The 15,861-nt window shown below is 48.2% G+C and overlaps 1 protein-coding gene across 6 annotated transcripts in view; it reads right to left on the bottom strand.

The window, feature by feature from the left end:
- The window catches only part of SLC43A3 (solute carrier family 43 member 3), a 419,431-nt gene that overhangs the window by 78,947 nt on the left and 324,623 nt on the right, over positions 1-15,861 (bottom strand). For all 6 annotated transcript variants that reach the window (XM_078674229.1, XM_078674237.1, XM_078674262.1 and 3 more), the window contains 3 exons: positions 12,847-12,939; positions 10,418-10,557; positions 6,603-6,739 (listed from right to left, as the gene is read on the bottom strand). In XM_078674229.1, the coding sequence (XP_078530355.1) occupies positions 6,603-6,739; positions 10,418-10,557; positions 12,847-12,939 (370 nt within the window). The remainder of the gene's footprint in view (positions 1-6,602; positions 6,740-10,417; positions 10,558-12,846; positions 12,940-15,861) is intronic.

Below are 15,861 nucleotides of genomic sequence, written 5' to 3'. Positions count from 1 at the left end.
TGTCAGGTGATTGAGCCAGATTTGGGTGGTGGTAATTTTCGCAGGGGGTGATATCAGAAGGAACTCAGTTTTCAGAGCATTTAGTTTGAGGTGATTATCTGCCAGCCACGATTGGGTCTTTATAAGTGTGTAGTTCAGGAGTTTGATATCATCCGGGGATTGTACCTTTAGGTAAAGTTGAGTGTCATCAGCGTACATATGGAAGTGTACATTGGATGCTTGGAGCAAGGTGGCGAGTGGTTCCATGATGAGGTTGAACAGTGTGGGTGAGAGGGAGGATCCTTGTGGAACTCCTAAGTCGACTGGCACAGGCGAAGACAGCACATTGTTGATTTTGAACTTCTGAGACCGGTTATGTAGGAAGGAAGTGAACCATTTGAGAACAGTCCCGGATAAACCCATTCTAGTGTTTAGCAGCTCCAGGAGGTTCTCATGTTTGACCGTGTCAAATGCTGATGAAAGGTCGAGGAGGATGAGGAGGCATGAATCATTGCGATCAAGAATTTGGAGGGCGTCATCAATTATGTGAGTCATGGCCGTTTCCGTGCTGTGTTTCGCTCGGAAGCCTGATTGATGAGGGTTGAGGAGATCAAACTTGTCAATGTGTTTTGTTAGTTGAAGTTGTACACATTTTTCCAGCAGTTTGGCCAAGGTGGGGATGTTTGTGATGGGACGGTAATTGTTTAGGTCAGACGGGTCAGCTGTGGGTTTCTTGAGTATGGGTGTGACTTGCCCCACCTTGAGTGAGTCAGGGATGAGACCTTGTTGAAGGGAGCTGTTAATGATTTTAGTCCAGAGTGGGAGAAGCATGGTGGTGAAGTATTTTACCGCGATAGCAGGCAGGGGGTCTGTGAGGTGATTAGAGGGCTTCAGGGTACCGAGCAGTTTGAGTATTGCATCTTCTGAGTAGATGTCAAAGGAAGCCCACGATGCGCTGTTTTTTGGCTGAGCGTTAGACATTCTGATGTGCACAGGGTGTTGGCTTACATCATTGAGGAGATCATTTCTTATGTTGTCGGTCTTTAGCTTGAAGAAGGCGGAAAAGTCTTCACTGTGTGGGATACCGCTTGTTGGGTTGTTTGATTGTAAGGGTTGCGGCTTTGTTTGACTTTTGACTAGTTCGAACAATTTTCTTGGTCGGTTTTTCGCTTGGTCAAGCTGGAGGCGAAAGAAGTCAGATTTTGCACGCTTGATTTTCCTAAAGTAGGCATTTCTCTTGTTCTTAAGCTTTTTGCGATGTAGTGATGAGGGGTCAGTTCTCCAAGTGCGCTCTGCCGATCGCATAGCACGCCTGTCTTCATTGAGTCTGCCGTCATACCAAGGGTTCGAACTCTTGGTGGAGACTCTCTTTAGTTGCAGAGGGGCGGCTTCGTTGATTATAGAGGTCATGGAGTCGAGGTAGAGGTCTGTCAATGTTTGAACATCAGAGACGCCAGCAGGGGGAAGGAGGAGCCTGTAGGTGTGGGGAGGTAGGGAGTTAGGGTTGAGATTCTTCATGTCCCTTTTCCAGATCTTGCATTTGGTGGGTTGAGCCGGAGAGGGTTTGATTTTTTCATTGATAAAGAAGGTGATGATGTGGTGATCTGACCAATCACAGGGTCGGATTGACCCCAGTTGGGTAGAGTCCTCTTTGGCGATGATAAGATCGAGTATCGCACCTTTATCATGTGTTGGGCTGTTGCATATTTGGGTGAGGTCAAGCGCATTAAGGAAAGATTTAAGACTATTCACCACTGTGTCTTTCTGATCGTTCAAGTGGAGATTAAAGTCACCCAGGTAGATTTGAGTGATCTGCCGACCGGCGTTGGAAGTAATAGTGTCCATGAGTTGTTGAGAGAAGATGAGGTTATCCCCCGGCGGGTGATAGATGAGGTGTAGAGCACATACTGGTTTGCCCTCACTGGAGATATCGAAGCAGAAGAGTTCACAGGAGGTGAGGGAGGGGGAGGTGACTTTGGTGACGGATAGATTGCTCCTGAAAATGCATGCTATTCCCCCTCCCGTCTTGACCTTAATTCGCTGCCTGAGTATGTAGTGATGCCTTTCATCAGTGTTTGTGGATGGCTGGTGGGAGGGACAGGGGTTGTGGCCCCGGGCCCCGGACTGTCGCGGACGGGCGCAGACGGGCTTGCCTTTGGTGCGCCTTCGGCGCGCTGACGGCGCGCCCGCTGCGCCCGTCCGCTGCGCCTCCGGGGTGTTGGCTCCATTTTGTATTGTCGAGGGCGGGAGGGTGGGAGGGGCCGAGCACTCGTCTGCTCGCCCTTCTCGTGCCCTCACCTAAGATGGCGGGTGCCCCAGCAGCGTTTACTCGGCTACAGAGGGGGAGAACAGGGGGCGCTTCTAGCCACCAGCACACCAGAGATCTTGAGAGGCGGCGGCAGTTAAAAAAACACGGTAAAATGGGACACAATGTGATTTGCAACTTTTAAAATCAGTCAACAAATTATTTTTAAAAACGATAATAACAAAATGGATTTTACAGTTTTTTTAAAAAGCGCTAGCAGAGTATAGCGTTTTGTTTTAAAAAGTCCCGGCTTTCCGCCTCAGGACGCTTCTTACCACACTCCTACACACAGTAGCAGTCAGAGGGGGAGTGTGAGTAAGGCTTTTTGTATTGTCGAGGGTGGGAGGGGCCGAGCACTCGTCTGCTCGCCCTTCTCGTGCCCTCACCTAAGATGGCGGGTGCCCCAGCAGCGTTTACTCGGCTGCAGAGGGGGAGAACAGGGGGCGCTTCTAGCCACCAGCACACCAGAGATCTTGAGAGGCGGCGGCGGTTAAAAAAACACGGTAAAATGGGACACAATGTGATTTGCAACTTTTAAAATCAGTCAACAAATTATTTTTAAAAACGATAATACCAAAATGGATTTTACAGTTTTTAGGTTTCGCCTATTACCATTCGCTTGCGAATGGAATAGGCGAAAATTCAAGGGCTTGATCGACTAGTGAAACCACTGCGGTTTCTTCACAGTGCATGTGAGTTCACGTGGCCACAAAAGCGGGTCACGTGACCACACAAGCACGCGCATCTCTCTAATCCGCCTAAAACACTTCTCCTCCCCTCGCTCGCATTCCCGCCCCCCCACCAGGCTCTCCCGCCCCCATCCGGCTTCCCTCCACGCATCTCCCTAACCCGCCTGCCACACTTCTCCTCCCTCGCATTACCGCCCCCCCCCCACCAGGCTCTCCCGCCCCCATCCGGCTTCCCTCCGGCCATTTGCCAGCATTGCGAGGCCCTAATTAGAACAGTCCATTACTTCACAAACAAAACACAGCAGTACACTGCACGCTGCATCTAATTCTCTCACTTCAGTCATGCACGTCCTTATTGGGATCTGCGTACACCAGGGACTTTTTAATATCTCACCGACGAGCAATGCTAGAATGCAGTTGTATTAAGGAACGCGATACAAATGTTACTATCTTCACTATAAACGGAAATGTGCGATGACGTTTCATGAAATTTTTTTATTTTAGCAGCCCGCCCCCAAACCCAAACATCAGATCACATCAGACAGGAATTTTCGTGTCAGGGTGGCTCCATCACTCGAACCCAACGACAGCTCTAGCCCCTCTGAGCATTTTCTCATCTTTAACCCTACCCTACCCTACTGTCAGAGGCAAGAGCGTGCAGGCTTCACTAAAAGAGCAGGGCGGAGCATGGGGTTCGGTCTCCTGCTGCAGCCAGCTCCGCCACCTAACCCGCCTGCCACACTTCTCCTCCCTCGCATTCCCGCCCCCCCACCAGGCTCTCCCACCCCCATCCGGCTTCCCTCCGGCCATTTGCCAGCATTGCGAGGCCCTAATTAGAACAGTCTATTACTTCACAAACAAAACACAGCAGTACACTGCACGCTGCGTCTAATTCCCTCACTTCAGTCATGCACGTCCTTTTTGGGATCTGCGTACACCAGGGACTTTTTAATATCTCACCGACGAGCAATGCTAGAATGCAGTTGTATTAAGGAACGCGATACAAATGTTACTATCTTCACTATAAACGGTTTTCTTGGATTGGAAGGACGCCCAGGCTGTACAGCTGGATTCGTCGTGTTCTGGCGACAAGCACAGATTACATACCCTGTGTTGGTCACTGCGTGGAAACTTTGCTCCACACCCAGGGCATTTTTTGAATGGGGTCCTTTCCATGAGGTGTAGGCCTCACGGCGTGGATAGGCCCAATGGCCCGCGTCGACGACCGGAATCGAGCTGATGAAGTCGAAACAATGTTATTCGATATCGAAAGTAGTTAGGTAAAGTTTTAATAAGTTTTTGCGCTTCGAAGTACTTGAAAAGTAGATCTGTAGCCGGTACGGAAAAAGTTCATCCGAACCCAGAGGCGGAAAAAAACAATCTAAGGATGGAGCAGATGCCCATGCGCACTATCATCCAAGGGAGGAGTCATCTATCTCGTGACTACAAAAGACTTCTTCCAAGACGACAACAACATGCAATCATCCGAGCCCAACACCAGGTGGCGATCTAATGCAAAAGAGTACGATATGCAGCTCATATGCCTCAAACTAGCTTGTTACCTCTCATCCACCAACCTTTCATTACCAGCAGCTATAAGGTAGATTTTCAACCCATCAATCAATTCCTCCCACGGAACTGTGGGATACCCACGATTAGCCAAACATTGTGGTGGAACAGATTATGCAGCATTATTCCAAATAGCGACTTACAAATCATATTTTGCGAGTCGGTAATAGGTTACCAACTCACAAAGTAGGGTTGGTACATAGGAACATGCATTTTACCAAATGCGTCGTACATCTGGCCCCAAGTTATCACAAGGCAGAAAAAGCTCAAATGTAGCAGTGTTAGTGGGAACATTTTCCCTCCCCAGAATTCGCTGTGCCTTCTCAGGGAACCTATTGTCTGCCTACCCCAGACCCTGATAGGCCAACCTAAGCCACCCTTCTCTAGAAGGATTGGTAAACCCTAGAGTGGGTGGGTGGGACTGACAGTAGCAGTTTGCCTTCAATTATACCAGGGAGCACTGATAGGGTTTCTGATAACACAACCTACTTCATATGTTCGCCTGAGAAACACTGATGTCTGGCAGGTTAGAAAGGTCGTTAAGCATGGAAACTGGATTTAGAACACTGTTCTTTGCCTCAAGCCGCATTCACAGGCATTAGACCACATTAGACCACATTTAGGTGAATGCACCTGAGAAATGCACACACTGTCTCGGCTAAGGGTGGGCGTAGTTGGCGGAGTACTACTACGTAGAATTTCACGAAGTTGAACAAAAACTCCATGAATTCCGCAACTTTGCTCCCTCTGACTCCCAATTAATAAAAAAGAGACCTCATATACTTTTGGTAAAATAAGTTGTATCTCTGTCTTTACATGCTAAAATACATATAGTCATTTCACAAAAGTGAAAATGAAAATTTAGCAAGCAGTGAGAGAGGTGATGATTTTGGGATCCTCCCTAACCTAGGGAGAGAAGCAAGCAGATGCCTTGAAATCAAAGAGCACATCTTGCTGAACGATTCGGTGGTGGTCCCATCCTCTTAGGACCACCCCAAGCACAGTTATGGGCAAAAAACAATCCCAACCAAAGGCCCTGCAAAGCATTATGGGATGAGATTAGCAGTGGGCAGTGAATATTATAGTATCCAATATCGAAATAATTCTACAAAGAGCTGCAGTTCAACTAGTCGTTACTAGGTGTCCCTAACGAGTCAAATGCAAAAGCATTGAAATTATTACATCAAGCTGCAGTTCAACTAGTCATTGCTAGGTGTCCCTCATGATTTGACTTGAGGGACACCTAGCAACGACTAGTGGAACAGCAGCTCTTTGTATAATTTATAGTATTAGCTCTCAGCTCAGCCCAGAGAGCTGCTGCCCCTTGAGGAATGTTTTGATATTGGAGACTATAATATTCACTGCCCACTGCTGATCTTGTCCCATAATGCTTTGCAGGGTCTTTGGTTGGGATTGTATTTTTGCCCATAACTGTGCTTGGGGTGGTCCTAAGAGGATGGGACCACCACTGAATCGTTCAACATGACCAAGGCATCTGCTTGGTCCACCCTTTAGGTTAGGGGGACCCCAAAATCATCACCTCTCTCATTGCCTGATATTTTTCATTTTCAAAGTTCGCTTTTGTTAATTGGTTATATGCTTTTTAGCATGTAAAGTTGCTATATCAAAGCATTTGTGGGCGCAATTTAGTAGCTGACTCCGCTACGTGGAGGAATGGAGTTGTTGCCTGAATTCTATGTGTTGGGAACAGTTTATGTTGACACGAGCAGAGTTCATAGCCCAGGGTTAGTCTCAGCATCGTGGGCAGTATTCCAATGAATATGTTTGTAATATGTAACATAAATCCTGGACAGTTTAACCTTTGAACCATGAGAATATATTCAACCTGAAGAATGTGAAGTATTGTGCTGCAAATCAGAGCTGGAAAGCTACTTACCTGTAACCCTGGTCCTCAAGTGTAGGCAGGTTCAGCAAAGCCCTCGGTGTGTAAGTACATGTAATGTCCAGTGCTGGCACTTACTCTATAAAGCTGCGCCGAGAAGCAGGTAAAAGCAGGATAGAGCTAAAGTAAACCCCAAATGCTCTAAGGGCACAATCACCTCTGTCCATCAGGGACTTCTGTCCTTTGTCGGCCTCTTCTGCCTTCACATGGTCGCCACTTCTGCGGCGGACGCCATCTTCAGAGCTGGGAGTCGTCGCGCTCAGGCTGTACGAGGCGGACTTCTGACAAGTGATGCTGCGAAGGAAAGGACATCCATGTTAGGAGATCAGACACACATCTGCCAAGGAAACCCTTTGCACCACAGGGGTAACCTGCATCAAGAAATGAGACAGCGTGCAGGCAGCAAAGGTGTTTGCCCTTTAAAGGCGAGATTTTAGAAATAGTACATTAAGGGTTTCAAGCCAATCTAACTTAAAATCCCCAGTGCCCTTTAGACAGACACAATCCAAGCCCTCAACCATCTAAAGTGGTGTGGCTGTTTATTTATTTATTTGATTTATATAGCGCGTAATCACCCCGGGGTCTCTAAGCGCTTTACCAGGTATATACCAAACAAATTCTACAGCCGATCATCAAGTTACAGCACACCCCATGCTTGCTGGAACAGCACTGTTTTTAATTTGTTTCGAAAAGGCAACAAGTTGGATTCTTTGCGCAGTTCGGTTGGTAAACTATTCCAGACAGCTGGAAAGATGTTGGAAAAAGCACGACCACCCAGAGTGGATAGTCTAAAACGCGGTTGAGTTAAAAGGGTAGCATCTGAGTTTCAGCAGCAACCGGCCAGTGTGTGGGCTACAAGAACTGGAAAGGTTAGAGTTTAAAGGGGCTATCCAGGGTAGAGAAATAAAATGGTTCTCTCCAGTCAGTCCTTCATCTCTAGCACCAACACCAGGCGTTCTACAATGTTTCTCTGATGAAGCCAGGTGGGGTTTGGAGGTTTATTGCGACATGAATCAATGGATTGTCCCTTTAAATCTGAGGACTCTTGCCCCTGGCAGGAAGACAGGACACTGTCATGGAGAGTGAGGGGTCCAGACTCTACCAGCAGGCCAGGGCTCATTGTCATTAAAACTCTGGCCCCCCTGAACCCCACAGCTGGTAGACCCAAGGAGGGACCTGGCTTAAGGCAGGGACACTGCCATTACAAAGGGGAGTGAAGAAAAGGGCGGGGGAAGAGAGTACAGGAAGAGGAGACAGAGGGAATGAACATGACAGAGTGCAAGAGTGAGTGAGCAAGAAAGAGAAAAGTGGAAATAGAGCAGCGAAGCTTGGAGGAGAGGAGAGGGAAAGGAAAAAGGTGAGAAGAGATGAAAGAACAAAGTGGGGGGAGAAGCTGAAATGGACAAAGAGGGGGTAAAAGCAATACAAAATGGAAGAGAGGAGGAGGAGAGGTGGAAGGTATACAGTATGAAAGAATGACAAAAAGAAGAAGAAAGCAAGAAAAAGAAAAGTCCAAAAGGAAAGACATGTAAAGAAGGAGGGATGCAGAAACTGAAAGAGAGGCTGCAGAGAAAGCAAAGACATACAGAAAAAGTGTACAGACTGGAGGAGGAAGAAAGGAGGGGTGATCGATAATGACCACGAGGAGGAGAGAGACAGCTTGAAAAAGACTGAAGATTGGTGACAATGTGATGAAGAAAGGAGGAAAGAACAAGGGGAAGTGAAAAGGAAGAGATGAATGAAAAGGCTGAACATTAATAATAAGGTGAGATGGGAAAGAGGTCGAGAGGGGAAGGTGAAACAGAGGGAGGAGAGGACTGTGGGTGCCCAGGGGACCCAGATGTGCCCACAGAGCCTCTCTCCGCCCATCTGTTCCCACAGCTGCCCTTGGGCACCAGTCCAGCTGATGCACTGGGCTTATCAGGCTGTTTGTGAGAAGGCGGCCGACCAGCAGTGGAGGGGAGGAGTGTCAGAAGATAGGGAGGGCAGGCACTGCAGCAGGACAGAGTGGGCCTTCCTCACCATGTCAAGACATCCCATGCAACATACCAGTGCAAGGGATCTAAGGCGGATTTAGATCGTGCCACCCAGAAGCAGGACATCCCAGGCCATTCTAGAATATGGCACGCAGCCCCAGGGCATCACAGTCTGATCTAGAACATACCACCCAGTCGCCAGCCAACACCCACCATTCCAGAATATTGCAAAACATGCCACGCAACACAGGGGCATCTCAAGACACCTCATGGCACCATGGCTGTTCCAGATCATGCCACCCAGTGCCAGGCCATCCCATGCCACTCCTGAGTATTCCATAATATGGCACACAGTGCCAGGACATCATAGGTGGTTATATAACATGCCACCCAGTCCCAGGCCACCACAGACTCTTCTAGATTATGTCACACAACACCAGGGCATCCCATGCCATCTCATGACATCATCAGCTACGCCAGAACATGCCGCAAAGTTCCAGGTAATTCCAAGCCATGCCAGTCAAAGATGCCCACACATTCCACGACATGCCACTGAGTTCTGAGCCAAGGGCAGACCGCTGCCTCCACCGCTACCACAGTCCCTTCCAAGGCTTCGGGATGCCACCGCCATGATCACAGGCAGGCTCAGCTCCCATGATGCCGCCATCTTGAAATACTCTTGGCGTCATCCAGGATTCTCTGGCACCAAGTTTGAGAGGCAGGAGACTGAAGACACCTCTAAGGCCACCATCAAAGCATTCCAGAGAACTCTGTACCAGCCCCGCCTATTGTAGCTACCCCGCTGTGGGGGCTCGTGTCCGAGGTTTCGATAGCAACAGATGCGTCTCAGTGTGGGTGGCTCTACCAAGCGGAGGCTTCCGAAGTGAGGCTTTGGGAGTTTGGGGCTTTTTTATCCTTGTCCTGTGTTTCAAGCCAGGTCTGGTGGCTTGGTGGACTAATGCGCGTGGACGCAGAAATCCCTGTAGGGGCCTGTGTTTGACCTCATTGTCACTAGTTCAAATCCCAGAGGGTCCACTCAGCCTTTCATCCTTCTGATGTCAATAAAACGAGTACCATTGAGTCGGATACCTATAAACATGTTATTCAGTGCCAAGATACCCTTCGCGGTGAAGTGCGCTTTACAAATACACGTTATGTTCCATCTCTGCGAGGGTAAACTGCAGCTTTGCAGCAATCAAATCGTGACATGCGCATTCAGCAGTCGGTTTACTGTCAGAACAAAATACACAAAATAACTTATAAGGACTATGAAAACTGCAGCATAGTTCACAGGTTCAAATGAGACTGGGCTCAAAGTGACAAATATTTGGACATAAAGTCAGCTTCAAGGGCTGCTGGCCACCACCTATTAGGCACTGACGCGTCATTAACTCCCACTGGTCCTACCCAAAGGAAACGCATATTTACAACAAAGCATTCTTAAGGATGGCTGTGTAGGTGCAGCCTAAAGAAATGTCAAGGCCTATGGCAATAACGTTGGACTGCGCAGAGAGGTGATACTGAAGTATTATAGGTGTTGTTGAAGTCTGGGCAACCGATGAGAGATGGAGTTTGTGGCTCGAATAGAGAAAACATCAGCATAGCCAAAAGTGAAAAGGTTTATGTTAAACGTTGAGGTAAAACGACGAGGAAACAAATTCACCATGTGATGATGATGATGGTCGACAAAAGGGTATAAAGCTGGGAAATTACACTGATGCCAGAGGGAATCTGGGGCCCATGTTTCGGCCATCAGGAAAATTCTTTTGACGGACTTCTGCAGGATGTCTTTAAACTTTGACAAAGGCTGTTATGCAAGCAGGCAAATAGTAGGAGAAGGCATGCATGAGCACTGGAAGCAGGAACCCAGCTGCTGCATGACAAGCCATGTCATGACAAAGAGTTTGGAGATCTGTTGGACTGCAAGAGATGCCTCAAGGTCCTGACCCAGATTAGGTTGTGCCCAAGGCAAGAGGATCAACACACATTTCCTTACCCATAGGTGTAATCCTCAGGTACAGGGTAGGGGATGTGACCCCGGGGCATCAGGAAGAAGGTGCGAACTAGATGCCATATGCTGCAAGCTGAGATGCATACGAACATGGTCATCAAGGTGAGGCCTTGTTCAAACAGTACCTGTGGGGAGAGAGAGAGGAAAGGGGTGAGGACTTTCTGCCCTTAAAGTAGCAGTACTGAGCAGTTCCACTATTTTCAGAGATACAAACATCACATTCTTCAAAAGAAAATTAGCCTCTTGGCATTAAAATTTTTTATTCGTTTCCTTACCTTAAGGCAGACATGAGGGAGAGTAGAAAGGGAGTTCAAATCGGAAAAAGCAAACATAATATGGGTCTGTCTCTCAGAAGCATGCACACCGCTGAGATGAAGGACCACCTTTGTATGCCTCTGTAAAGCTGTACCACCCTACCCTTGTATGTTTTTCCGGATAGTCCTGTGTTTTTCTTCCGTTGAGCTTGACCACAGAGTGCGGCCACAGGAAGTAATCCGTCTATTTACAGTGTATTTCCTCATCATAGCTCTGCTGATGACAAAAAGTCCACTCTCTTTCTTATTGGACACCAATATTCATGGTGAGTGGTGGTGGAGACAGACCGATTGTTCTTAAAAGCCACAGGCCTTTCTAGGTCTCGCCTACCTGACAATGTAAGCCGTTTGGCGCTACGGTTTGGGATACGCAGGTATACTATGAACACAAGGGCTGGAGGTAGGGCGGCGGAGGCAGAATGGAGGTTGAGCTTACGGAAGCCATGGCACTCTGTCTCAGAAGAAGAAAGGTAGAACGTGTTCTCTATTAACAGCAAGCGCCTCGGGCACGAGTTGGAACAGTAAACAAGAATAATGAGAAATTCTTAATTTAAAGCAGGAGGCCGCGCCCTTAGTGAAATTAAATTGAAATACGTGCCTTCGCATTTTAATTACATTGTTTTTAACCCTAACAAGAAACACCACAGCGAAGCTATTCCTCTGCAACAGCAGCAGCACGTTCACCACCCCCATCCGCACCTGCATGGACTTGCCAAACTCCAGTATGAGCCTGAGGGGGTTTCTAGGCGCACGCCGTCCCAAAGGCAGCGTGGGTACACAAAGCAGGAACACAGACAGAGTGCAGGGTGTACCAAGGTGATCAAGCCACCTCCACCTGCCCCCAAGCCACCCAAGGGTGATTACATGGGGCGAGACGTCTTAACAGCTGTCTGGCCTCCTAGGAAGGAGGAAGTCTCACCACACTGCGCGTTCTAGTACTGGGCCAGTGTTGCTTCTGCCCCTACAGAACAGCAGGGCTATCAGTACCCAGAGGTCCTTTGTGGGACATTCACCCCGCGGAGACCAGTAACGCAAGAGTTCGCTGATATACACCTGGTGCACCAGGGTTCGCTTGTGAACACACAGATGTAGCAGTCCGAAGCGTGCAGTGCAACTAATGCTGGGCCAGGACTGCATTTATGTTGTAATCAAAAAGAGAGAGAGGAGAACTAGAGAGGCTAGTCTGTTTCCCCAGCTTATATGTTAGCAATCAATGAGAACTAGCTCTGGTTTAAATTTATTGTATGTCTGCGGGTGGAGGAAAACCATTAGGTGTTATGAAGGCCCTCACCCACCAACCTAGTTGATGGCATGCGTCATCATCGGGCCCCACCCGAGGTACCGAGTGTACCTCAGGTGTGCTTCGACGCCAGATTACTGCGGAGCGGGGTTTTTTGGTTCGTGAGGGTACTGTGTGTGTGCTCTAAGTGAGGTTTAAAATACTGTCCTGGGTGTCCCAAAGACTGTTTTAATGGTGGGCCCCAGGCAGTCAATAAAAACAAAGGCTATCGGACGTGCACGGTAGGCTTATGGCCTCCGACGTCCTGTGCGGTCAACTAGTTTCAGCCAGAACTTTTCTTCTACTGGTTTTCGTCAGGACCTTATATGTGTAGGGTGTTACAGGGGTTAGTATGAGTTTGTCAGTGCCCTGTGTGTAAAGCACACGCTACGGTGCTTATATGTGCAAGAGGTGTTTCCTCTCGAGTTGTACCTGTAGGGGGTAAAAAAGGACAGACATAACATTTAAGTAAAGGCTGCTTGTAGCGGGCTAAAAGCATTTAGTGAGGCCGCGCCGGGTGCCTAGAGGTGACCACGGACAAGTCGGCAGTGTTGGCGTCAGTGAAAGTGTGGCCGGCCTCACAATATGCGTTATTATATGTGAAATTACTGCTTTTGCCACCCCCACCCCCCCATCCCCCAGAGCAGCAGGGCTACCAGTATCCCGTATGTCCTTCGTGGGCTTTTCACCCCCACAGGGGACCAGTAACAAGAGGTCTCGGTGCTTCCCCAGTGCACCAGGGGTCACTAGTAAACACACAGTTTAGCACTGGCAGAAGCATGCAGGTGCAACAAGCCACCTTAGTAGACCCACAGTATTACCTTGATGAGCAGGAAGACGGCCGAGGAGGAGTCGAAGGCGCCGTTGTAGAGGGTGATGATGGTGGACCTGTGCTGGCCGAAGAGGTTCCCAACCTGCAGAGGGAGTCAGAAGACTGAGGTCAGAGAGAAGGAAACTCACAGCAGTACATTCTGCAGCAAGGGTCACTCTGTCCACCACCACTTCCATCCCACCCACTCTCCGTCCCCGCGGGCATCTCTCAAACCCTTTCTCCACAGCCCATGCATCTCTCTATTCCTTGAGGCACCCCCCATGCGTCTACCAAACTTCCAGACCTCTCCCTGAATCCTTCCATGTGCCTCTCCACCACTCCAGGCCTCCTCATCCTCCCAGACCTCTCACCATGTATCTTCCATGCCTCCCTATTTTCACCCCCCTGTCTCCGTCATTCACTCCAGGCCTCACTCTTTTCCTCGAGGCTTTTTTTTCTTTTTCTTTTTTTCTTTTTTTTTTCTCCCTCTCTCCCTCTCCCTCTCTCGCTCTCTCCCTCTCCCTCCCTCTCTCTCTCTCTCTCTCTCTCCCTCTCCCTCTCTCGCTCTCTCCCTCTCTCTCTCTCCCTCTCTCGCTCTCTCCCTCTCTCTCTCTCTCTCTCTCCCTCTCCCTCCCTCTCTCTCTCTCTCCCTCTCCCTCTCTCGCTCTCTCCCTCTCTCTCTCTCCCTCTCTCGCTCTCTCCCTCTCTCTCTCTCTCTCCCTCTCCCTCCCTCTCTCTCCCTCTCTCTCTCTCCCTCTCCCTCCCTCTCTCTCTCTCTCTCTCTCTCTCTCTCTCTCTCTCTCTCCCTCTCCCTCCCTCTCTCTCTCTCTCTCTCTCTCTCTCTCTATTTTGCAGTCCTAGACCAGTGTTCAATTAAATTTGCTAGAAAGCCAATTCCTCTGAACTGGCATTAAAGAACCCAGTGCTCTGGTGGCCAGTTTTTGTTGGGCGGGGAGAGCAACAATTTTTACACCACTGCTGATTCAACCATTGCGTGCATCTTTAACCAGTCCTAGTATGCTTGATTCCAGTCCAGGGAAGGCATGGTTTGGCAGTTCGGGCTGGACTGTTCCCATAAGGCACAGGGTCAAGGCTGATTTGCATATGGCCATGTCTGAACTGGGGTGGTGTGGAGTGCAAACAAACGATGGATTAAACCCAGCTCTGTGACTGGGGGTGAATATTTTGCCAGTGTGCAACATTCCGTCCATCATCTTGTGTGTTTTACACATTCTACAATGGCATGGCTTAGAGAGTGAGGGGTCCCACTCCCAAACAAAAAACACCAGGGGCATCCGCCATGCCCCCGCTACTGAGCCACAGCAGGGTCACTGAAAGCATGATTCAAAAACCCCAGTTTTCTCATGCGGCTCTAAAATGAATTCCGGGCCCAACTTCAGAGCTGCTAACATTTATCTCATGTGCTTTGCCATCAGAACCTCTTTTGTTCTCCTGCAAATGAATCACGGTGCAAGGCAGATTTCTTCTTGCATCCAGGGAAGGGAATGAGACAGCTGAGGAAGACACTCGATTTAGCATATTCCTGCGAACAGTGCCGCATTAAAGAAATCTCCCGTCACCTTGCAAGGCTTCAGTGCCAGGCCGGCACTGACGGATTCTGGGCTTTATCAACGGACAAAGGGCCAGATCTAGGTAAATCAGAAATACCTATTTCTTAATAGCGAATTTTACCGATTCGCTATTAGGAAATCGGTATTTCCTATGTAGGTAAAGATTCGGTAAAAAATACCGAATGCTTAATATTCCTTATTACCGAATCAGTAATTGAGATTCGGTAATAAGGAATACCTATGCGTTCATTCCTATGGGCTTGGAGGCCCATAGCAATGAATGTGAAGACATTCAGTATTAGCGCTTCGGTATTACCGAATCGGTAATACCGTGAGGTATTTCAAGGGTGCCAGGATGTCCAAAGGACACCCTGTTGCACCCCTGAAATGTGCATGTGTGCACATGTGGCACACATACATGCCCTAAGGGCATGGATGTGTGCCACATGGCACATTTCAAAAAGCAAAAAAGTGCTTTTTGAAAGGAAATCGCTATTTACCAGCAACTTGAAGTTGTTGGTAATTAGCGATTCCTTAAGGCTCAAAAGCACTTTTTAATGTGCTTCCTACATTGCATTTAAGGAATCGGTATTACCGATCCCTTAAATGCAAGAGCAATAAGGAATCGGTATTAAGGAATCGGTATTTACCGGTTCCTTACCTACATTAGAGAAGGCTAAATACCAGTCGGTAACGCTGAAATTTACTGAATTTTGGCGTTACCGACTGGTATTTAGCCACCTACATCTGGCCCAAAGTTTATTGTGTTTTAATCGAATGAGCAGGCATACCATGAGCAGGGCAGTGATAGCTGTGAAAGTGGACACATGACCAAACACATCAACATGTTGGAACAGGAGATGGACCAAAGAAGTCATGAAAATGTGTGTTCTCCAATAAATTCACATTGAACTGGAGGTTTTTGTCAACGTGGAGAAAGAAAAACCAAAGGCCCTTTTGCTTAAAAATGAGTCAACAAAACCGGCAGAGGTATTCTCTCTTAGTTTAGGAATAGAAAGACAGCCTTCCCTCCCCACGTCCACCACACAGAAACACACACACCCAGCCACCCACCAGCATACATATCACGGGACACATATGCAGACACAAATATGCACGTTGTTTGGAATCTTGTTAAGGGTATGAACCGCTACATCACTAGAATACAATATACAGACTTTGGGCTCGATTCACAGAACTAACTTAAGACCAAATCCTAAACTTACTACCGTTTTGGTATTCACAGAAGGCACTTACTCATTTAGGAATTCACAGAAGGCACTTACTCATTTCGGGATTCACAGAAGGCACTTACTCATTTTGGTATTCACAGAAGGCACTTACTCATTTCGGTATTCACAGAAGGCACTTACTCATTTCGGGATTCACAGAAGGCACTTACTCATTTTGGTATTCACAGAAGGCACTTACTCATTTCGGTATTCACAGAAGGC

Source organism: Lissotriton helveticus, chromosome 1_1 (assembly GCF_964261635.1).
Source record: "Lissotriton helveticus chromosome 1_1, aLisHel1.1, whole genome shotgun sequence".
In the NCBI taxonomy this organism is placed as follows: Eukaryota; Metazoa; Chordata; class Amphibia; order Caudata; family Salamandridae; genus Lissotriton; species Lissotriton helveticus.
This window is presented reverse-complemented; position numbering and strand designations above follow the sequence as displayed.